This window comes from Pseudopipra pipra, chromosome 7 (assembly GCF_036250125.1).
Source record: "Pseudopipra pipra isolate bDixPip1 chromosome 7, bDixPip1.hap1, whole genome shotgun sequence".
Taxonomy (NCBI): domain Eukaryota; kingdom Metazoa; phylum Chordata; class Aves; order Passeriformes; family Pipridae; genus Pseudopipra; species Pseudopipra pipra.
In genome coordinates, this window is record NC_087555.1 from 13,019,693 (window position 1) to 13,042,833 (window position 23,141).

Consider the following 23,141-nt stretch of genomic DNA (forward strand, 5'->3'; position numbering starts at 1 on the left):
AACCAGCTCAAGAGGAGAGAAATTTGACTTGGGGCACGCAGGAGGGGAAGCATAATACAGATTAAATTAAGACATTTCAACAGCAGTAGATGTCAGGATGCTTTTTGGATTATTTCCCTCTACTAGAGAAATTCCACTCCCACTTCACAAAAGAAAACCCCCACTATCAGCAGGCATCATTCATTTCACAAACTTTCTTAATCTGTAATACTTTGGAGCAGGCGGTTGTGTATAAAATTACTTATCTCTTCCGTTAAAACCTTACATAATTTACAAAGGAAAAAGAGAGATCAGGAGACCCAAAATTTTTAGTTTATTTTAATTATTATCCTGCACAGTTGCTTCAGAAGAAGAGGAAGTATTTTCTAAATAAATTTTTCCTTTCAAAAACTCAACTGCATCTTCATTTGTCATTTCCTGAAATTTCCTGTTCTGGATCTAGAAGAAAGTAAAAGGAAAGGGTACATTATTGCTATTATCCAAACTACCCTGTCCTACAAACCAAGTGCTCAGTGATGAGAAGGCCATAGGGATTTGCTGTATTTTGAAAACAAGTTCGCTTGAATCATTCACTCTATGAAAATCAGGGAAACAAGCCAGAGACATATAAGTTTTTCAGGCACAAAGGAATTCAGTAGCTTGATTTTTTTTTTCCCCCCTCAACTATGATTATATTTATTTCACTGATAATGGTAAGTGGTGGCTTGTCTTTTAGAGTTCCTCTGCCCTTTCTCGCTAGTGACACCATCACTCCGGTTTAACTAGCAAAGATATGCAATCACCACTCTGGAGAAGGCCCACCATCCCAGGTGAGCTTTCATGTTTGGTAGAACAATGCTTGTTCTACCAAATATGCTCATCACTACACTGATAAGAGAACCCAAACAGAGAGAATAACCTGACTCTTCTCACCAGAATCACGTGATAGCCCAGTTTATTTAGATGCCGCTTCTTCATTGCCAGCTTCCCTTGGGGGTGCGTTGTACCCATGCAGAAAGCAGACAGAGGAACAAACAAAAGAGCCAATCTACAACCAAGAAGAGCACAAATGCAGAACAAGCATTTTTAAGACAATGATTCAATGATGTCTTTTAACACAGCAGAATATACAGCTCTTTTTAACACAGCAGAATATACAGCTCTCTTTCTGGTAGGCAAAAATATCAGGACTACAAAAATTTCAAACTTTGGACTTAAGTAATTTAGACCCTTTCTTCTTCCATGAGCTCACACAACTTCCACCATCTACCCAAGTACCTACAGCAGAATTAAGTACTTAGATCTCCACTTCTCCCACAATGAGAAGGTAATAGCTCATTCAGCATTCTCCATTAATATGAGAGATTCTGCATTTACTTTGATCCTTTGCTAATGATATTCAGAATCAGTTACTTCTTTCCATAAAAACCTACTTGGAAGGGTGAGAAAAGCTGAATGGCTTGGAACACTGACTTTCTGTTACACAATTCACTAGCTCTCTTTTTACCAAAAAGCAAACTGTATAAAATAGATTGTGCAGTGATCCAGCACATGAATGTTAAGTATCACCCAATTCTACTTAAGCATTACTTAAATGATATATGTCCTGCTTCAATTACTGAGAGGTCAGTCTTCTACACAAGATTAAATTAATCACCTAAAATGTGCATATGATGATCCTTTTTATTCGAAGTATATTTCAGTAGCTGAATTAACTGCCATAACATATCATTAAGATGCACATTTTTGAGACTTAAGAGAATAACTGAATGTTTAATTGGACACACAAACACTTGCAATTTTAAAATTCTACCTGCATTCATTACTAGAGTATCAGATCACTGTGATGTTTCCTGCCTCTTTCTCTGAAATGTTAATTTTAGCCCCTCTCAGAAGCAGGTATTGAGCTGGATGAATTGTTACTCTGAACTGGCACGGCAATTTTTGCGTATTTCAGTGACCATAAATAACAATTTAGTTAGCTACTTTGCTCCTGCGAATCAGTCAACTGAAGAAGTAACTGGATGGAATACATACAAATAAAACTAGCCTGCTAGAAAAAATATGGAGTAAAAGAGACACCTTTGAACACTTGGGTCAGGATGATCATCTGTTGCAGTTATAGGGAGCACTTTTTTTCCTTCTGAATCCATTCTGATTTCAAAATCTGAAAAAAACCCAACAAAACATTTAACTCTGCAAGAGGTTACAATTAATGTTCTCATTTGAACACACTAATTGTTCAAATTGTTTTAAAATGAACAGCTCATTTGAAAAAGTTAATAGGCACCATCGCTGGTCTGTTTCTAATTGCTGTTCTCCAATAATTGACTTATTACTGATAGCTTTTCCCTCCCTGCAACCAATATAAACAGCTATAGCTTGCACATCTCCAGAAAAAATAAATTTGTTTCCGGAAACTGCAGATGTAACTTTATGGGAGTGAAATCATTGTTTAAAGAAACTACTCTTGATCACAGGCTGTCCTGCCTACTCATATTTTCCTGTAGTCCAATTCCTCACTGGAAATCTTCGGGAAGAAAATTATTACAAGTACAGAAGAACTGGTAAGCTGGATGGCTGACAAAAAAAATAAGCAAGATCAAAATATAAAAGAAACCAAACCTTCTGAAATGATCACCTGTCAAAAGGTCATATCACATTTCATAGAAGAAGGTGAAACCCAAACCTTAGCCAGAACTTCAGAGAAGAAACAAGTCAGAGAACAAAAGGCAGCTGCTGTTTGGCTTTGTTTCTAACGTAGTTTAGTATCAACATATCAACTCTCTCAAACAGTTGGCCATACTGGATTTATGTACAATTAACATCTGCTTGCTAATGCTTAACAAAAAGTCCAAAGCAGTTTTGTGAATAAGAGAAATCATTAACTTTGAGGAAATGGATTTAAATACTTTAACGGAAGCATCCTAGAAAGTAGATTCACCAATCAAGGACATCATTTGTTAAAAGACTGTCATCAAAAGTGTTACACTTCTAATCACTTGCACCCTATGCAAATTTATTACCACCTTATTATTTTGGGGATTATAAATCTATATTAAAAAGAATTTGACAATAATTTAGCTTCATACCAATGTGATATTTATATGGCAGCTGAACATTTTGCCGAAACATGTTCTCATCTCCCAGAAGCTCTATCAGTGCCTCCTGAGCCTTTCTGAGACTAAGAGAGACCAATGAGGACGAATTCTCAGTCACCACAAAGGCAGGCTTCGTGAAGGAAGGGCTATCAAGTTCCATACACGTTTTCACACAGCGAAGCATCATTTCCTTTTGTTCTTTGTAAAGATCATCTGAAAAAGGATACAAAAATACTACATACAATCTATCATCCCACAGGATTTTTAATTTTATTATCTTTTATAGTCTGTTCTAGCACAACAAATGAATTTCGATGTAAGAAGCAAAACCCAATTGATTTTCACTGAATATTATTGAGTCTCTTCAATGTATTGTTAAATACACACCATCAATTCACTAATTACAATATTAAAGTCTATGGCAGGGAGCTTGCCCATTTATGCAGACTTCCCCCTCTGCTGTACACAGCTCTGTGCATGCTGTCAGTTACCATGGGAGAGTATGCATAAAAACCATTCATAAAATCCAGACAATCAGGATGCTACTTATAAACCAAAAAGGGATATCAGACTCAGCCAAAATTTTGAAACTGTACCTGAAGAGCATTAAGCTGTGCAAACACTAAGCAGTTAGAGCTTTACAGCTTTCAGGTTGAGACACAGCAGGCTCAACAGCAAGACACAGTGTTTACACCAAATTTCTACTCCGCTCGACTATTCTACTACCTGTACAAAATTGTAATGTGGAAACCAAATTCTTCTACAAACCATTACAAGTACCTCAGACCAGTCCAAATCTCACTTTTACTCATGATTCCAGGTACTAAAGTTAGTTTATAAAGGTTAAGACTTCCTATATTTTTAAAAATGCCTGAACATCTACTGACTGTAGAACCCTTGGCTCTTGCACATTTCTACCACTTCCACAGATCCCATCTTCATCTCTGTTCATTTAACTGCATACCTACTACTAAACTGTTTCCACCATGGGGCCCAAGACAATAAGCTGATGCCCCAGTGCAAAGCCAGATCACTCAGACCACCCTTACTAAATTAGCTCCGTCTTGAGGACTTCAAATTTAATATTAACCATGTTGGGGTTCTTTAATTTCTAATCTTTTAACACAATTACAACAAATTATGTACACAGGCAGACTATTCTTTTTAAAACAAGAAGATGACAAAGTAAGGTCTGACCTGACAGTATAAGTTCATCCTTGCTGTCCTTTTGCAGCAGCTCATCCACTGCTTGATGGGGAAGATAACCTAAGATGCAAAGTGAATACGTTGCCTTCAGCAGCTCTGTGTCGGAAATCTGAGGCAGGCATTTATTCAAGCTGCTTTGAAGGGTCTCAAAAAACCTTTTCCAAAATCAGAAGAAAAGTATCTAAATACACAAATAAGACTATAAAAACACACATTTCAAACAAAAATACAAGTTAGAAATCTTTGCTAGCTTGTGTTATTTAACATTAGCACTTGATTCTTGCTTTGAGGATACAGCTACCTATCACCAGATTTAGTAGCATAGTCAGTCTAGAACCAAAGTTTTCAGCTAGACAAAAAAAATCCTATGTAGAAAAAATGTAAAAAGACACAGCAAATTTACTTTACAGATTAATGAAATGGGATTATGAACTCTTCCACAACTGAAATCAAATACAAGTTGCCATACATTACTCTGTAATGACTACGTAACGTATTATCAGGCATCCTAAATGAAAACCTACCGATGCTTTTGGACTCTGGGAACATAGTTGAGTCGTGAATACACTCGGAGAACAATCAAAAGATTTTTCAAGTTAAGGAATTCAGGGTCTTCGGTCAGCTTCTCAGCAAAAATCTCCATCAACTCACTAGGCTGGAAGGCAAGTGCCTCACAGGCAGAAAGAAAAAGGATAATCTAAAAGAAAAGAGAGTTTTATAAGTCAAGAAAGTCAGTGAAGTAAATCCTACCTGTTGATATCATAAAAGGCATTTTTAATGAAAGCAAATTTTTCAAATCATAACACCACTTTTATTTGTTTCTTTACTTATCAATTAATAGAAGAGCATTTTCAAAATTTAACTATCAACTTCATCAGACTGGTATACCTAAAAATCTGTTCCCCAAAGATCAAGCACAAACATGAAGAAAGGTAAGATGGAAAGCACCAGATACTCTGCTAGTACTGCTATAAATTATTTGGTCTCAAACTCACCTGTCTTTTGTCCCAAAGGCAGGCAGTGGAATTAACATAGTCTGCTAATGCTGAAAACAGTTTTACATTACGGTACTGGAGAGTATGACAAGCTTCCAGAATGAGAATTAACTGCCGAAATGGAACATCATGGACATTTTCTGTAACAGCAGATCAAAAAAGGACAAATGATACAAAGCAATGGGAGCTTTAGGTTGGAGACACCGTGGAAACAGTTTGGTTAAGGGATGGAGGAGGGAAAAAATCTGATATGAAACTATGGAACAGACTGAGACTAGCTAGGCTGTGTTTTAGCTCAACTGAGCTAAAACACAGGAAGAAACTGAGACAGGAGAAAACAAACTGAGCTGGAATCAAGCTAGAACACATTAATCAGCAAAAGGGGACAAATTTACAAAATAAGCAAGAATTGTGTTCCCAGGACATCTTCCAGGTTTCTTGACTTTCAGCACGCACTAAAAAATGCTGAAAAAAGTCACTGCTCACTCTGTGTATGCCACCTGGCCTGTGTCCCGAGTGTGGTGGAAGTCCTATGGGAGAAGCCAGTATGTGTAATTAAACACTGTGTCCTAATACGTATAAGGACAATAAAGGCTATACAAGCAGCCTAAACACTTCTGGTTTATTTATGTTTAAAATGCTATTTTACTATTTTAATGCTTAATGAGACACAAATGCATTTTTATTTTAAGTATGAATCGATACATACTGACCACATATACTTAAGCAATGTATTGTAAAGATATAGAGAGATGTGAAAGCATTAGTTTTCATTTAATGTTTCTATGGGCTACAGCATAAGGTCAGTTATTAAGCAGTACTCAATAATTAAATCCAGTTCTTCAGGGAAACACTATTTTCATTTAGTTTACCAACTAGTCACACTAGGCTGCCAATCCATCCTGTAAGTTGTCCATTTCCAATTCAGATTCGTTTTAAAATTTTATTTGAAATCTGTCTTTTCTTGATAGAATTGAATTCTTTTTCCTAAATCCTGTGTACAGAGAAACATAAACGAAAACATGTAATTCAGGTAAATGTTAAGAAGGGCAGAGATGACAAGAGCTATTTGTTTTCATTATTTATCAGTAATTTTCTGTCTTGCTTTTTGTCAAATGGCTCCACATAACTATAATATCCTGTAAAACAAAGATGTTTCCTGAGTTTTAAAGGAAGTCAGAAAAGGGAGATGAGACAGTAATTAGAAAGAATTTGGTATAAGGAAGGGAAATTTAATAAGCATATTTTTTTCTTACCCTGGATCTTTTTACTGCAGGCAGTCAGGATTGGATACGAACAATAATTCATTGCAACAAGAGCCAAAAAGACACGCAGAGCATTCGGAAAAGTCAGATGATCTATTTCTTTCAAAACTGCCATCTAAAGTGAATCAGAGTTTATTAAATCCATCATTCTTCTGGTATATTATCACTGCTTTCTGGTGAAGACATTTTCACCAAAACTTTCCCAAATTCCTTAGTTCAGATTTATATGAAAGGAAAAAAAAAGCAAAAAATAGCAAAAGCATAAAGTAACCACTTTCAATTTCTTAATATACAATTTTAACAGGTCAAGCGCTCTAGAGATGTGTCACTGTGCGAGTTCCCAGCAATTTGCCTTTATACGCTTCTTTTAAAAGAAAGAAGTCTCAGCAAAGGTCATTTCCAAATACTGTGAATATGTGTCTTCTGCAAACTCTTAAAAAAGTAGTAGAAAAAAAAATGGCACAGTTGACTGATCTGCATGCCCATGAAAGCTGTAAGCCTCCAAAGTGATCCATAGTACACCAAGCGGCCTATCTTTAAATACAAACACCCAGCTACAAATGTGGACCAAGGCAGAGGTGGTCAGCTCTGTTGCCACAAGAGAGATTTCATTTATTGAAGCAGTAATTAGATTGATATAAATGACAGTAAAAATGAGACTACAAAATCTATTGGCTACTAAAATACAATATTCTTACTGCATGCATATCAAAGGTTAAATACAAAATGCACCTACAATAGAAATTATACTGTAAAAAAACCAGCACTCTGTGGGCTCAGAAAATTAAGAGCTCCCTTTAGCTAACAAGTGTAAATGTTATTTTCCTTTCAGTTTTATGATATTTCATGAATGCCATTACTAAGTGTGACCTCAGTACCCTTCAGTTACGTGATGAAAACACAGCAGGCCTTGTTTGAAAAGTGGTTTCAAAAAGGATTTTTAAATCAGGTGACAAACCTCAGTACACCCTGCCATAAAACCTAACGCCTGCTCCCAACCTCACTCCCATCAGTCCTCCATCCCCTTACCATTACTAGACACAGCCCCATCATAGACCAGTTTTCTGTCGCCTTGTCTTCCAGTCACAAGCTGGGCAAGGGAATCAGGGAATAGCCTTTAAGTGCTTCTATGAAACACCATGTGGCCAAACCAAAGAGCCAAGGGCACTGCTATTTTACTGCCTCAAGTCCTTTTGTTCCCAACCTCCAAATTTAAGTTCTTCCTGCAGATATATCTGGACTATGATTCAAATTGTAAACACAGTTACCTTTCTATTATATTTTCTCTTTGAGAAAGAACCAAACACAATTTATAACCAATGCAAGAGCACAGGCTTTATGGAAGTAAAAATGAGCCTCCAACTAAACTTACCTCTAATTTCTTTTTCAGAAAAACCGGAACATCTTTTCCCATGCATTTCATCAGGTTTTGCAGAATAAAGATGTCTTTGATACTTGAAATGCGCTGCTCCACTAGTAACCTGATGAAGAAACACACACAAGAACTTTCCTCATTTCAGCAGAAACAGCAGGTACCCCCATTCTTCCTCACTGATGTACCCCTAAGTTAAAGCTGTAACTCTCTGCTCCTCTCCCACCTCCTTTTTTTATGCAATATTGGCATAACTCTACATGATGTAGCTGCAGCACGGATATTTTATGCATAGAAATAATTTTATATGCTTTCTTAACATTATCCTGATAGATGAATGTTGTTGCTGATATATTAACAGCAGGGGCACCTGACCAGACTGCATATGTGACTGTGTAGATGTGAGTCCCGTTAAGTGTCAAAGAATTAACATCCTTCTGCAGAAAAAAAAATTGTATATTTTTATCTCGGAATCATCTATGTGCAGACAAGTTCTGAAACTACCAGGAAACTCAGGAACGGACACTGACAACCATTTGTTGCAAGTGAGGAAAGAAAACAAACAAGCAGTGCTGTGGGCTGCAAGAACAGAAGGGGATATCACAACACAGAGGGATCATAAGCACAAGATGAAGGAATTCTGCATTCCTAGCACCTACTTTTCTGTCTCAGAGGGTAGTACTGTAATTGTTCTGTCCAAACAACCCTTAAATATACTTGCACAGCTACAAATTATGAAGTGTCGCTTTCTAAGGCAGTGCACTGGTCTGAAATTCACCCCTGCAAATAGGCAAGAGCTCCAGACATCAAGACAGAGAGAGAGCTGTAGATGGCTCTCCTCCTTTGCACCAACTTTTAAGGCACATCCACCTTCTCAAAGTAGAACCTGACCCAGGATCAAAAGTACTAATCCATGGCAAGTTTTGTGACAGCCTCAGTAAGAACAATCTTATGGGACTGAGCAGCTTGGTTAGTCACATAAATCGCATTGGCCCAGAAAAAATTCACTACAGCCAAACAAGTTATTCTGATAAAGCACTACAGAGAAGGACTTTCTGGATGCAACTAGTCTTCATCCTAATTTTTACTTACTAAATTAAAAGAAAATATTCCCAGGCTGCTAAATAGCATTTTTAATAATGAAAAATCAAAAATACTTCAAAAAGTAAGCTAGTCTCACTACCTCCCATTTACACACAGATAAAAGAGGGATAGATACGTGAAGGGACTTAAAATCACAAAAAAACCACACTGGTGGAGCTGCAGCCAGAACACAATCCCCTGTGGACCAGACTAGCACCCTATACTACTGGAAGCCCTCCTGCTTGAAACTGCAAAGGCAACACCAAAAATCACTGTGTAGGACAGCTCTTATCTCACGCGACCGTTTAAATCCTAAAAGCACAATATGTATTCTATGCGCAGACATTCCCTCGATGATTTCTAACAGACATGTATTCAAACAACATTGAAATGGGAAGAACACGTGAAAGATATATTTTTCTCACTGTAATCCAGCTTGAAGAGCGCTCACATTCTTGTCTTTATCCATCCCTGATAAAGTAGTTGCCAAAACGGAGACACATCGGTTATCGAGTTGATTGAGCTTCTCCTGTTAAAGTTTCCACAATGTCAGATTACTTCAAACCAACAGAAGTTTCAGAAAAGTAAAACTGACCACTCTTAATCTGTACCTGTCTTTTTTTTTTTCCCCCTCAAAAGTCAATTCACAAGCTCTAATTCTGCAGTGACCCCCACAACGACTCACATCAAATTCAGTTGATTTGAGAGGGGTAATGATTTTTGAGACTTCTCCTCTCTGTTAAATCTGAAATCAGGCAGTGGTTTCAAAAATGAAGGAGACAAGAAGTACACACAAATGAACTACGGGAACCCTGTTTCCATGGAAGATCAGACTAAGCCAGGGATGTAACCCAGTTCTCTCTGATGCTGCACAGATTCCCAGAATTGCCCACGAGTTTTCAGCCCAGATTTAGGAGAAGGATCTTCACACTCACTTGGCACACTCTCAGCAAAGTCTGGACCAGGAGCGTGTTCTGGGGCACCCCGAGGTTCACCACGGCGTGCAGGCTGAACACCAGGTCCCCGCGCGTCATCCTGCGGGAGTCCCGCAGCAGCTGCTGGCACAGCTTGGCGAAGGCAGGGTGCTCAAAGATCAGCTGCTTCTCGTAGCGCTGCTGCTCCTCTGACATGTGTTTGAAGAGTCTCCACGCAGTGGTTAAACAGTTTGTGTAATGCTTGATGGAGACAGCAGACTCGGAAGCCAAGTCCAGCGCATCGCAAGGACAGGTGCATTTCCGGAGACTATTAAAGAACGGGTCATCATGATCCACTACATGCTTCGCTTTGAAGCTCCCAGAATCATCCAACTTTTCAGCTTCCAAGGAGCTCTGGGAAGCCTGCTCACTCACCAAAGCCTCTGCACCTGTGCTAAACACATCCGTCTTTTGAGATAGAAATCGAAGTGATGATCCATGCAGAGAAGGAAAAATATTTAAAAATAACTCCCTGAAGTTCACATTTCCCAAGGGATCCCTGTATCTGCTAATCCATAAAATGTGTTTTCTTGTTGTGCCTGAAGATCTGGGTGTCAACACAGAACTGTACCTATGCAGGTATCTAACAGTATTTAACAAATAAGTTATTCTCTTATTCATTTTTGCTAATTCCTCATGAATAGACTTGAAATACCAAGTCAAAATAAGGGATCCGATGAAATTCTACCAGTGGAAACAGTTCTGGAGGAAGTGCATAAGATCACTCATCTGTAAAAACAATTGAAAATTATGGGTTAGTTACCAGACTTTGAACTCCTACAATTTCAATTGCCAAATCTATGCACTTCTACAGGAGGGGACAAGATCTGGGAAAAGATCCCCGGAAAATGAGGGGCTTTTATTCGGTCTCCTACATTTCAGCCAAACATCTCAGCACAAGGCAAACTCAGCCCGGGTGTCAACTGTTTCCTCCTCTTTGCTGCTCTAACCAAAAGCCCTGCCGGGAGGCACAGACTTTTCCTAAGTGACGTTTCCCAGGCAGACGCGTCTCCCGACAGGGCTCTGGAGGATCCCCTTTAGCCCCGGGTAAGAGAATCCCGCCCGCGAGCCTGGCCCGACCTCCCTGCCGCCATCCGCCGGGAAAGCCGCCTACCCGGCTCACCCGCGGGATCACTCCCGGGCCGGGGACACCAGGCAGGGAGAAGCCGCAGGGTTTCGGGATCGCTTCCCCCAGGCGCCAGGAGCGCTGCCCAGCGGAATAGGACGGTACAAGGGGACAGAGGTCTTTCGGCGGCTCCGCACCGGCTCGGAGCTCCCGGACGCAACGGCTGGGATCGCGCCGGGCCGGGCCGTGCCTGGCGCCGCTCGCACCAGCCGAGCCGTGCCGGGACCGGAGGGCCGGGCTGGGCCGTGCCGGGGCTCCCGGCGAGCGGCGGCCGCCGTTACCTCGCACGCGGCGCCGCCGCCATGACACCGCCCGCTCCCCGCGCGCTCCCGGCAGGCCTCGCGAGAGGGATGGCGCGCGGCGAGGGACAAACTACCTCGGCGCGCGGCGCGTTGCTGCGCAACGCCGGAGCTACCGTTGGGGGGCGGCGCGCGCATGGCCAAGTTCGTGGTGGCGGGTGAGGGGGGACCCGGGTCCGCGCGGGGCAGCGCCTCGGACCGGCACCGGGGACCCGGGGCGGCCCCGGCGGCACCGCCTCGGACCGGCACCGGGGACCCCGGGGCGGCCCCGGCGGCACCGCCTCGGACCGGCACCGGGGACCCCGGGGCGGCCCCGGCGGCAGCAGCAGCAGCAGCAGCACCTTGTACCGAGACCCGGGCGGGGCAGCCCCGCCGCGCTTGCAGCGGCCGCCCCTCATTGCGGGCTCCCCACCGTCCCCTCTTCAGGCTCTCCGGGCGCTGTGCCCACACGGCCTCAGCCGTACCCGAGTCAGCGTTTTCCCCTTTTCCCGTCAGTGAGGCTTCATCCTCTGCTGCTGTCCCCCCAGGGGTGGCCTCCTCGGCCCCCTTGAACGCTGTCTGAAGAGTCTGTTTCACCTCCAGAGCTACCTTTTGCTGGCTCACATTAAACAATGGTCTGTTTAGCCCTTATCAGTCAGTGTCACAAAATCATCCATTTGTGCTACTGTTGCTGTGTTCACAGGTAAGGCAAACTGCCCTTACTATGCCAAAGCTGAACACTTGGCTGACTGCCTCCAGGCTGCCTTGCCCAACTTCAGGGTTCACAAGATCACTCAGCACCCTGACAAGTGGGAGGTAAGGGATCGTGAGCCAAGTCACTGGTAGGTGCCCCAGTGCTCTACAAACCAACAAATGTGCTTATATGTACTATATTTATTCTCTTGTATTAGTGGTATTATATGTGGGTAGAGGTGCTGCAGAAGCAGCTTTGTCTGTGAGAGCCAGCCAGAGGAAAGGTTTGAATGTTTTGAGCAACTGGCATCACTGTGAGTCTTACCACAAAAGATGAGTACAAAGTGTGGGCCAGCCTAAAGGTGTGTTTTGTCAATAAAAAGTTCAAGGAGGTTTTTTTTGATTGGTCAGTTTTTTTGTTTTATGTATACATGGCATCTCAGCCTGTAAATCTTTTGGTCACTGTGGTTGCATATGCCTTCAGAGTTGTTTGTTACTTGTCAAGAGCATTTCTGGCAGTCAAGGGCTTGGAATTGCTATGGAAGTATGAATTTAAATATCACATATTTGTTTACAATGTGGATGTGCCTTTCTGAATATTTGTGCTGTAGACATGTTGCCATGTCTACCCTGTAGTTCCTATAAGGATCTGAAAAAGAATGCAGTCTGACTTCATGAGATAGACAGTACCATGATGTTTATTATCTCATATTTTGCTTGACACCTCAGCCAAGTAAGTCAAACACTTAAGTGGAAAGCAATTAACGTCTTCACCTTACTTATCTTCTGCAGCTAAGTAATCCTCGTGTTACTCACTGCTTCACAACATTGCTATCTTCAGTATACTAAGACAATTTAGCAAAATCACAGCAGAAGTAAGACCTTTAGGTGAGGTATCACTGTGTATCACCCTGCCTTGCTTTGTGCTGTTTCCCCATTTTGCACATGCTGGTACATAAGTTGTGGAGCACCTCGTAATTATGTATTGAGAGGAAATAGTAAGAATGTTTGTAGTTGTAAGATTTAAGTGTTGTTTAAGTGTTAAAACCTTTTGGTGGGGATGTTTACATTAGCAGTGGCTTCATGACGTTTGTGAAACGAATGGATGGGAACACAGACAGTCTCCTATCATTTGGAGAGAACTGTTGGACCGTGGAGGGAAAGGTCAGCTTCTGGGAGGACTTAATGATTTTCTGGAATATGCTCAGGTAATGAGCTGCCTTTAATACTGTAAATCCATGTTTTATAACAGTGTTGTTCTTTATTCCTCCTTCAAATGTAAAATAAGGCTCTTGTTTGTAATGGTACCTTGCTGGGTGTGGGCTACCATTTGATTAGAGGTTGTCCTTTTCCTTCTTAGCAATATTATGGCATCACTTCAATGATGTTGAGTAAAGAAATGTTAGACGTTGCTGAGGAGAACCTACAGGCTCATCTTGAAATTGTAAAAGAGGATGAAGAGATTAAAAGTCTTATCAAGCCCATGCAGATCTGGATCACCAGGTGAGAGTAAAGAGAATATCTGTGAAGTTTCACTCAGCTTCAAAAGAATGCACTTTTTCCTATCACATATAGCAGGTGTAACCATCTGAAATTATGCACAAATCCCTGTAATTTGATGATTTGAATTAGGTTCTGTACCACTCACTATGACAAACAAACTACTTTTGTTACACTTTGCACCAGTTTAAGTGAGGGTTGTGAAAAGGCAACATTTAGACCCCAGATCAGTTTAGGGAAAAGCAAGTATTTACAATATAAGCTGGAAATTTTGTAGTGTAACTATCTTGCATTAAATATTGTTGGAAATATTTAAGTAAAGTCTCTAGCTGTTCTACCTTTAGAAATTTCTATATTTTAGCAGTCCTAACAGAACACCTTAAAAAATTGTCATTCTATAAAGACACCAATTTTTAAGTGACAGCATCAGCTGAAATGTATAGGATGGAAAAACCTTCAAATTAAAGGAGGACCCAAATGTTTTCATTCTTAACCTGTTAAAATGACAGAAAGAGAAGTAAAGGATCCAAGCTAATGGTCTATTTAAATGTGATCAAATACAAAATACACACCTTCCTAACAAGCAGTGGTTCATTGTTAACTTTTCTACATCCTCCTCTTATCAGTGCATCATCTCCAATCTGTTATCAACTGATCCCTCTGTTGGCAAATGGAGAAGTGTTTGGGATGACCACAGAAATCAGTATCCATTTGCTTGACACTGGTCAGTTTAAGGAAGTTCTTTGCAGTATTGTAATGGAAGCTGAAGACATGGCATTCCCACTTCTCCGCAGTATTTTGGAGCACACTGAAATAGATGAGGCTTTTATTGAAGCTGATGTTATTATTGTTCTTGATGATGTCCTCTTAAACCTTGAAGTCCAGTCCCTTGAGAACTACATCAGAGAAGTAAGTGAGATCTGTCAAGTGTATGCTCCCTTGATTGAGAAGAATGCCAAGAGTGAGGTCAGAGTAATTTCATCAGGAAAAACCTTTGCAAATCTTAAGGCGACGCTGATTATGACGTACGGCCCATCCATTAAGCCTGAGAATATCATTGCCGTTGCGACATCCTGGGAAAGTGCAGCTAAAGCCACGCTGGCCAGGAAGTTGAATGTGAGCACAGCAGGTGAATATTTATGTAGCATTTGGGGAACTCAGTGCACCTTTGGGAGTGTGTATTTCATTGCAGAACACAGTTGATATGCACGCCGAAATGCAAGCACAGCAGTGCACCCACTGAATTGCATGGGTGCACAGAATGCCAGGGTGTTTTTTTACCAGCTCTGGCATGCAGCCCTGCCACTCTGGTGTGTATTTCATGCTGGAAATATACTAAGAAGGTCTGAGTTGTGTTGCAGATTAGGAGCTAGGATATCAAGGTTGCATTTACACTCAATAGTGCATTGTTATTTTGGAGACACACAAAGTAGCTGTGATTAAATGTGGCAACATACTGCTGTGCAGATAATGAGAGTAAAGTAGAACTGTGTTGTACTATTATTCTGGGGTTAATTAGCTTTCTTTCTCAGGTCACTTGTTATAGCTTGGTTATATTTGCACAGTTCTGCACTGCATAGCAAAGGTGTGCTCTGACAGCCTGCTCACAATGAGGATTCTTTCAGTGCTGTAGGGGCAGAACTAGTCGTTGATGACAAGTCTAGATATTTTGGAGCCTAATAAAATAGAAAAGTAAGTTAGGCTGAGAGGCCTATCAGCAGGTTATTTGAGAAAATTCTTTTCCAGCAAAGAAGGTGTTTTTTAATGACTTTTTTATTGTTTCTGTATTTATTTTTACAGGATTTTAAAATTAATATTGCTGTGTATTTGCAATATGATTTGGTTTGGATTTTAAACACTAAGTGTTTTCTGGGGTTTGTCTATTATTTAAAATAGCATGATATAAGTTAAAGTTCCTTTTTCCGCTTGTGATGAGGTTTCATATATTATGGAGAACTTGGTTGCATTTTTCAGATCAGATAATTTCTGCTAGCAAGGCAGGGCACTGAATTGAAGAATAATTAATCTTGAAAGAGATTTGTGAAGGTCATCTAGTCCAGCCTACACTGTGAAAGTGTTTGTCCCTTCATTAATATATATATTTTCCTCTGTTACAGGAGTTAAAGACGTGATTGTTTGGGGCAATATTACTGGCTCTAACTACATTGATTTGTCACATGCTAAACTTTATGGATATGATGGTGCTATTTGGGGCCCAGCTAATTTTCAACGTCCTTTGTTGAATGTGATTTATGATAGGTACAGTACACATTTATTTCTGTAAAGTAAAAACTAAATAACTAAATTAATCCATATTTATCCGAACTGCGTGATAAAACATCAAGAAAGGTTTTTGTTTCCAAGATTTGTCTTTACTGATTAGCACTGTTTTAAAGGGAAACACAAGTTGAGGTATTCCATCCATGAAAGAAGTTGAGTAGTTCCTGGCACTGTACACAGTTCTGGCTCTCCTGCCAACTTTGTTTATAACTGTATTTTCCTATATTTTAAGTGGGTTTCTCTTCTATCATATCATGGGCAGTTCATAAGAAGTAATGAAAGTCCAGACAGTGACTTAGATATCTAGCACGCACGAAGAAAGTTTGAAATAGTACTAAACAGATATTTGTACCTGAATTACATGAAACATTCGGCCTGAGCACACTAATGTTGTCAGTTTCTCAAAACAGACGATTTGTTAACATATGTGAAAAGGATACCTGGCAGTCAGATAGCTTCTTGTGGAAAGAACAGTAGTAGAGAAAGGATAAGTGCAGTGAGAGGGCAGAAGGTGTGAGATGCACCATGGCCCAGTTATATGGAGTTCCCACTCTGGTCTAAACCTGCCATTTACTGAAGAGGAGACATTTCTTTTGTTCTGTGCTTATGCTGAGCCTAGCATAGGGGGATTATGGTTCATGGCTGGGTTCTTACATAAATCAGTAATACATATAAATTACAGTAATAACAGGTTATAACTTGAGTAAATAACCTAACTTTCATAGTAAAATGGTGTTTGGCATTACTTTTTGAGCTACTTTTTGTTAGACAATTTTTTTAATGGCTGTAAATGCCTTGCCTCCAACAGGGAAGTTGGAGTAAGTTTTGACTGTTTTCTTTCCTCAGGTTTAGTTCTTTTTTTGTCTATGAAACTTCTGCAGTCATCTTAGATTTTTAATCTCTTTTTTTGCCCTTTTTTGTTGGTAGGGAATGGATCCATTCAGAATTTTTATCTGCACAGGGTTCACTGCGTTCCCGAGTTGGTCGTTGCACAGGAATGTTACCTGCTCACGCGGTAACCACGGTACTGCAGTACTGGTATCACGGCTCTCCTCCTGGGGAGATTGTTTCTGTGGGAGTACTTAGTGAAGGTAAGTCTGTTTTTGCTTCTCGTGTTCTCTTGTAGCTTTGCACTACATATAATAGCTTTCCCCTATCTCTAACATTACTTTTTAATCAATATTTTTAATGTAACAAAAACTTGTAAAACAAATCACGTGAGGTTGAGAGTTTGTTTCATCATAAGAACTTCCAAATCTAAGTAATTTTGCTTTCCAGGGCTAGTGATTTGATACTCACTTTCTAGAAGCATCTCTCAAGTTAATATTGTCTTTTTGCAGATTTTCTCTTAGTCTTTTAGCTTTAATGCTTTTCTGATATATGTGTTTTGCCCAGGAACTCTTTATAGATCTTAGTGCCTAAGACAGAAAAGCATGTTCTTTTTGCATAGTTATATGGACCAATAAATGTAATATTTCACAACAGCCATTTAACCCTCATATGAAATAAATAATTTTTCTCCCTTTTAAGATGCACAATTGTACATCTTAAATTTGTACAGTTGTACAAGGGGTAATGGTTTTAAACTGAAGGAGATATATAGATTAGATATAAAGAAGTTATTTACCAGGAGGGTGGTGAGACACTGAAACAGGCTGCCCAGAGAGGGAGGAGATGCCCCAACCCTGGAAACATTCAAGCTCAAGTTGGACTCAGAGGAAGCTGGTATATTTGAAGATGTCCCTGCCCATGGCAGGAGGGTTGGACTAGAGACCTTTAAAGGTCCCTTGCAAGGTCCCTTGCAACCCAGACTAGTCTGTGTTCTATGATTCATGTACATCTAACTAAAGTACAAGGTTACTGTAAAAGGGGAACTCTTTTTTGAACTGTAGACTGAAAAGTGCAGTCTCCATTTGTACTAAGATCTTGCAGTTGCAGACTTTTGCAAGTCTATAGTATTTAATGTTGACACTGGTGAGAGTGTGTTTTGTAAAAAGAAATAACATGTTGGGTCATTTTTTCCCTCTTCTTCAGGTCAGTTTTGCGTTCCTGAAGGAATTATCTTCTCTATGCCAGTGAGCTTCCAGAATGGTAGCTGGGAAGTCATAAAAGAATTAGAAATTGATGGAACGACGCAAGAAGTTCTGGGACGCTTAGCCCACGAGCTAATTCAGGTGAGGATTTCTTGTCTCCCCCGTGTGCCCATTCTGCCACCTATGGGCACATTGTGGTACAGCCTTGAGCACCGAGACCTTTACTCTCAGTGTTAGATGTACACACTGCCCACATGCACTTGGGCATGATAAAGATCGGGTATTTATAAGTGTGAGGTAGTATTCGTATATTGAAATTAACAATTCTGTTGCCCAAAAAGGAGATGGTAAAATAAGTTTACCTATTTACATGGAGAATTTGCACTCCAAAATTCTGCAGGCTTTGTGCAAAACAGAAATAGTACATTCAATTTAATGTTTCTGCATTCTATGCCACTGATGTTGATTTTGCTTCTGTGTATTCAGAGTATTTCTGTGCTAGAAGACACATCTTTTGGCATTTTTATGGCTGTAACTCTGCATGAATGAAGGCCAGATATTACTAGAATTCGGAATTTTCCAGAAAATACAAAATCGATGAGCACTAATTTCGTCATGAACTTTTTGTCGCTTAGTGAGGCCAAACTAATTTATTTTTAGTATTGAAATATTAAAAGATTGGTTCAAAACTCTACATTCTAGCTTCGGTCAGTTTTGGAATCTTCAGTCATAGTAGTAACATGTAAGGATTATTTTTCTTTAACGTATTTTAAGTTTGTGCTAGAAATTAGAGCAGATTAAAAGAATGGATGATATTAAAACTGCCTTTTTTTTCCCATTTAGGAAAAGCTCGTTGCACTAAAGGAAATAAAAGAAATACATCCATATGGAGAAGGCTAAAACCCCCACATCTTTTCCCAAGTTTTTCTGTGCTGCTTTTCCTACGTAATTTCATTTTCAAGTTGTCTGTCCTCATGCATCAAAATAAGAGCAAATGAATTTAAAAGTGTGTTTTAGTTCTGTTCTTTTCACTTTTGCCCTATTCTCAGGTTCTGAAATCCCTGCACTTTTCCAATGTTATAGCAATTTCTTTCTACTTTTAAGTCATACAGACCTTTTTTCTAGTTAGTTTTCTTTCTCCCTTCCTTCAAATTCTTTCCAGTACTTTTATATCAGCACTTACCATACTATGAGCTGTTCTTCTCCACTAAGGGCAGGCTGAAGAATGGGAAAACTGTTTGGAGCTTGATGCCCAGAGCCTGTAGCGAGCACATAAGCCTTTTGGTTATCCATGCTTTTTTCTTGGGAAAGAACTACAGACACAATAAAACATTCTTGATAATACAGAGTTTAATTATTTGGCTAATCATGACCTTGTTTAACCCAGACAGGAGATTCTCAATTAGATAACAGTGTCCTTCCCTGCCTGCTCCCTATGTATATGGCACTGCTCTTCTGTAGAGCTGCCCTATTCCTCTTGTGGCTGCGTTAAACACTAAGCAGAGGCCTTCCCACTGCTAGCAGCTATCTGCTTAGTTGTGGTCTTCTCTTGTGACATCAGTATCAGGTGTTCAAATGTTCCCAGAGTGCCCTGCTGATCTCTTTAAATGTGTAGGCATTTTAAAAGGCTGGCAAAAAATATGTAGTGTTTTTGCCTTTTTTTTTTACAGAAATGGAAACCTTGCCTACTGGGTCACTTTAGCCAGAGTTGTCTGGAGGAAAAATGCTGGAAATTCCCATACTAAAATAAGACTTTCATTGCTCCAGAGAGCAAACTACAAAAAACGTTTAAACATTGTCATAGCTTTTGCTGTATCTTCTTCATAAAAAAACAGGAAATCTCTAGGCAGAAAAATATTTCAAAATCAGAATGAATGTAACATTCTTAATCTGGAGACCAAAATAAAATTCCAACTGATTCTAATGAGTCTAGGATTTCATTTGCATCCAACAGCTTATTTCTTCAGACCAATAAACTGTTGCAAAAACATAGTTTAGTGTTCCTATTATGAAAATATTGAGTAGGATTGTCACACCTAGAGTAGCAATTTTCTAACTCCAGATACTTATTTTGAATGTATTGAAATATAGGACTTGTGTAATAATATATCTTCTTAGGCAAAATTGATTTTTCACACAAAAATATAAGTCCATCTCCTTAGTGACAAGATAATTTTTTGTCCCCATGGGGTTTTTTTATTTATCTCGTGAGTTTCAAGGGAATACGCATATGTTTTAAGTCAAATATGCAATTAATTAAGTCCTTGTGTAAACAGAATTATTGAGGAACCACTCTCACTTGTATGTCTTTGGGGCCTTAAAAAATGGAAACTGTGTTCATGAAATGTTACTGTACTTGCTGATTTTATCAGTTATGTTTAAAGCAAAATAGAAAGCTTTCTGTTCTTTGAATCAGATACATATAGTTGGAATAAATTCATTATTTCTGTTCAAGTGGAGGTTCAAGTTCTGAACAGGGGTAGACTTCTTATATGAGGAAACCAAGAGGAGTATATGTTATATATAGGAGGAGTTCACATGGAAATTTTAGAGGCAGGTGTAGTAGAAAATCTTGAAGAAAGGGGTTAGGAATCAGTAATTTCATGAGGAAATGGTCTCCACAGAATTAGTTTCTAGTATATGCACAGAAAATTGGCTGAGTTTCTGGGGAGCATCTGGAGGTAGAAGTCTCAGGAGAGCATAGTGGGGTGCTACCAGTAGTCATTATAAACTACCTCGTTTGTTCCATAGCTCCTTCTCCAAGACAGGAGAGGAAAAGTTATCTTCTGTAATGTGTATTTACATTTGGGTTTTTTTCTATATGGAATATGATTTGCCTGTGGAGATAGCAGTTCAAACAAACTGCAGTTCAAGCACCAACACTGCACAGCTGCTAATGAGAAGGTACATAACTGTTTCTGCAATATATAAACAGGCTTATCAGACTTAGTCACTAGCTGACAAGCTTTTTTTCTCAGAGGCTGGGAGGTGAAAGAAAAAAAAATGTTTGGGATGTCTCTTGTATCCTAAACTATTCTAATTGGATTTGCCTAGTGGCCTGCAGGGAAATTCATGTCTTCCCTTGTGGAAATATAATAGAATGGAAAAGTTTCTTTTCCTAGCTTTGCTTGGGAGAGAAAGACAAAAATTAAAATAGTAGGAAAGCTAAAATATAGTAACGTATTCAAAGTTGGTTACAGTTGTAACACAGCAATTGACTCAGTCATCACTAATTTTGGGGTTTCTATAAGTAATAAGCCAGTACACATTATCTCACAAATTACCAAGTAATGTTATATATGCAGGATATTCATAGCATTGATGACTCCTACTACCTGGATGTTAGAGTAGATGTTGAAATATTTATGAAAAAGGGCTTTAAGCTAAATATATGGGTCTTACAAATGTTATATATATTCTGCATAAACCCTTACGTTTGGGTGTTGTGAAGAGTGTGTTAGCTTTCTGGTTGGTCTGAACAATCTTTATTCTAGGACATTACCACTAGGGCTTACTATTTTTCTTCTTTGTGTAGCTGCACCAACTGTTTGTTTCAACACACTGTGCTTTCTGCATTACTGTGCCAGCTTCCACCTTATTTTAAGTCTCTATAGCAACATGTTTCTCAGCAACTGGGAGATGCTTAGTAAAGGCCCCTCAATTTAGAAATATTGCACTCCAACCTTAGAAAAATGCTTTGAAACAAAGATCAAAGAAGTTTTATCTTTAATAATTCAGGATATTTATTACTATTTAATTAGTGTTCTCTGTTTTGACTGCTTAGACAATTACCTGATACTTTGATCTGGGCCTTTGCCAGGCATTTGTTGTGAGCAGCATTAATTTAAAAGCAAAACCTTTAGAACTACATCTTGAAATCAACTTTTAAGTGCTATAAAACTACTGGACTCCTCTGGCAGTGTCGTCTGACTTTTGGGCCTTTAGTAAGTAATGAGAGAAAGGTAAGAGCAGCTACTATATTTAAGAGGAGACAATAATTTTGGCCTTTGAACAAAACATAGAATGTGTTCACCCTTCACAGGAAACAAAAGTAGCTGTAGGTTATTTTATGCATATTTAAAATGTTGATGATATGTTGCCTGATTTCAAAAGAAAAAAATTCTCTGTGATCAAGTCAATTGATCTGTTGGGAGATTTCTGCCTTACTTCATGTGGCTTGTCTTTCTCTGTACTGTAACTTAATCATGTAGCATGTTTAAAAGTGCATTTTATTTGCTGAAGTACATGTTCTGAGAACCTATAAGGCAAGTAAAGTAGATATAAGTAATCAAACATTGCTTTTCTTTCACATTACAATAGGTTTCGAGAAAAGGGCTGCTCTTGTTCTGCACGTAAGAGTATTCTTATTAATGGAACCAAGATTTATAATTGTAAAAATTTATTTCCTGCACATTTGTACATAATTTTAATTTTCTCATTTGTTTGTTTTCTGTTTTTTTCATTGTTAAAGGGCACAAGTAGCTGAAATATAACACACTGACTGAAATGGTGTATGAATGAGCAAAGTTAGTTCAGATTTGGTGGCTGGCAGATACTGCTTCTACTTTCATATTATGTTCATTGTAAGGTAGATGTGCTAATACTGAAGTAGATTCTGTTCATCTCACCCAGGCATTTCTAACTGCAGTAAAGATCTGGACTGTCCACAGAGTTTTGTATATAAAAATGTAGACTGTACATACATTAATAATGCCTTTTGTAAGGTTTTGGAGGGAGGATTCATAGGTATGATGTTGTATAATGGTGGGCAGTTTGGTAAAACACATAAACACATGCTTAACTTCGAGACCATAAATACCCTAATAGAAGGCTATAGGATCTTTCCATATGGGTCATTTAAATGTTGGACACTGCACTGTACTGAATAGAGATCTTGTCATTTTACAGTATCAGGTGCTCATAGATTATGCATGCTGCATAATTCAGTAAGGATCTGCTTTTATTTGAGTAAGCAAATTCTAATGAGTTCTGTATATTTTTACATTCATTCCATCCTCTTTCTTTATTTTATGTACCCTTGGTGCAGAGAAAAACAGGAGGAAAACATGAGGCAAGCTGTGTGTTTGTAAGTTTACCTTCTAGGTTTCTTACAAAACATGTAGCTTTCAATAAACACTTATCTTTAATTCATTGTTTAGAATTTTCTGATTTCATTGATTTGCCTACATTGACTTTTCTGTCAGGCTATGCAGAGGCACCTACTACTGCATGTATTTTAGGAGTAATTGTATCATA

The 23,141-nt window shown here is 39.2% G+C and overlaps 3 protein-coding genes across 8 annotated transcripts in view; 2 read left to right on the forward strand and 1 right to left on the reverse strand.

The window, feature by feature from the left end:
- Window positions 1-303: 303 nt before the first annotated feature.
- On the reverse strand, window positions 304-11,505 carry FASTKD2 (FAST kinase domains 2). Of its 3 annotated transcripts, none has more exons than XM_064660598.1 (12): window positions 11,383-11,505; window positions 9,937-10,704; window positions 9,427-9,530; window positions 7,919-8,027; window positions 6,538-6,661; window positions 5,282-5,421; window positions 4,811-4,983; window positions 4,278-4,441; window positions 3,072-3,293; window positions 2,062-2,146; window positions 913-1,027; window positions 304-438 (listed from the first exon to the last, which is right to left on the reverse strand). In XM_064660598.1, the coding sequence occupies exons 2-12, from the start codon at window positions 10,594-10,596 to the stop codon at window positions 319-321; spliced, it is 2,016 nt and encodes a 671-aa protein (XP_064516668.1). In that variant the 5' UTR covers window positions 10,597-10,704; window positions 11,383-11,505; the 3' UTR covers window positions 304-318. The 3 variants fall into 3 exon arrangements, with proteins under 3 accessions (XP_064516668.1, XP_064516667.1, XP_064516665.1); XM_064660597.1 differs by lacking the exon at window positions 11,383-11,505 and adding an exon at window positions 11,099-11,357; XM_064660595.1 differs by lacking the exon at window positions 11,383-11,505 and adding an exon at window positions 11,056-11,357.
- MDH1B (malate dehydrogenase 1B) lies at window positions 11,491-18,891 on the forward strand. Of its 4 annotated transcripts, XM_064660600.1 has the most exons (10): window positions 11,491-11,558; window positions 12,083-12,195; window positions 13,146-13,280; window positions 13,433-13,575; window positions 14,199-14,481; window positions 14,581-14,701; window positions 15,690-15,831; window positions 16,780-16,943; window positions 17,887-18,026; window positions 18,729-18,891. In XM_064660600.1, the coding sequence occupies exons 1-10, from the start codon at window positions 11,537-11,539 to the stop codon at window positions 18,783-18,785; spliced, it is 1,320 nt and encodes a 439-aa protein (XP_064516670.1). In that variant the 5' UTR covers window positions 11,491-11,536; the 3' UTR covers window positions 18,786-18,891. The 4 variants fall into 4 exon arrangements, with proteins under 4 accessions (XP_064516670.1, XP_064516669.1, XP_064516671.1 ...); XM_064660599.1 differs by having other exon boundaries at window positions 14,199-14,701; XM_064660601.1 differs by having other exon boundaries at window positions 11,527-11,544; window positions 14,199-14,701.
- Window positions 18,892-19,262: 371 nt separating this feature from the next.
- The window catches only part of DYTN (dystrotelin), a 50,562-nt gene continuing 46,683 nt past the window's right edge, over window positions 19,263-23,141 (forward strand). The window contains exon 1 of the mRNA XM_064660593.1: window positions 19,263-22,971. Within this exon, the coding sequence (XP_064516663.1) occupies window positions 22,817-22,971 (155 nt within the window). The 5' untranslated portion in view covers window positions 19,263-22,816. The remainder of the gene's footprint in view (window positions 22,972-23,141) is intronic.

Bases quoted from the DNA above. Each gene is read 5' to 3' on its own strand.
- MDH1B (XM_064660599.1), top strand. From the start codon at position 11,537: ATGGCCAAGTTCGTGGTGGCGG. The intron at 12,196-13,145 runs GTAAGGGATCGT...TGTTTACATTAG, and splicing joins AGCACCCTGACAAGTGGGAG to CAGTGGCTTCATGACGTTTG. The intron at 16,944-17,886 runs GTAAGTCTGTTT...CCTCTTCTTCAG, and splicing joins TGTGGGAGTACTTAGTGAAG to GTCAGTTTTGCGTTCCTGAA.
- FASTKD2 (XM_064660598.1), bottom strand. From the start codon at position 10,596: ATGAATAAGAGAATAACTTATTTGTTAAATACTGTTAGATACCTGCAT. The intron at 6,662-7,918 runs GTAAGTTTAGTT...GATTCACTTTAG, and splicing joins TTCTGAAAAAGAAATTAGAG to ATGGCAGTTTTGAAAGAAAT. The intron at 2,147-3,071 runs GTATGAAGCTAA...GGTTTTTTTCAG, and splicing joins GCCATATAAATATCACATTG to ATTTTGAAATCAGAATGGAT.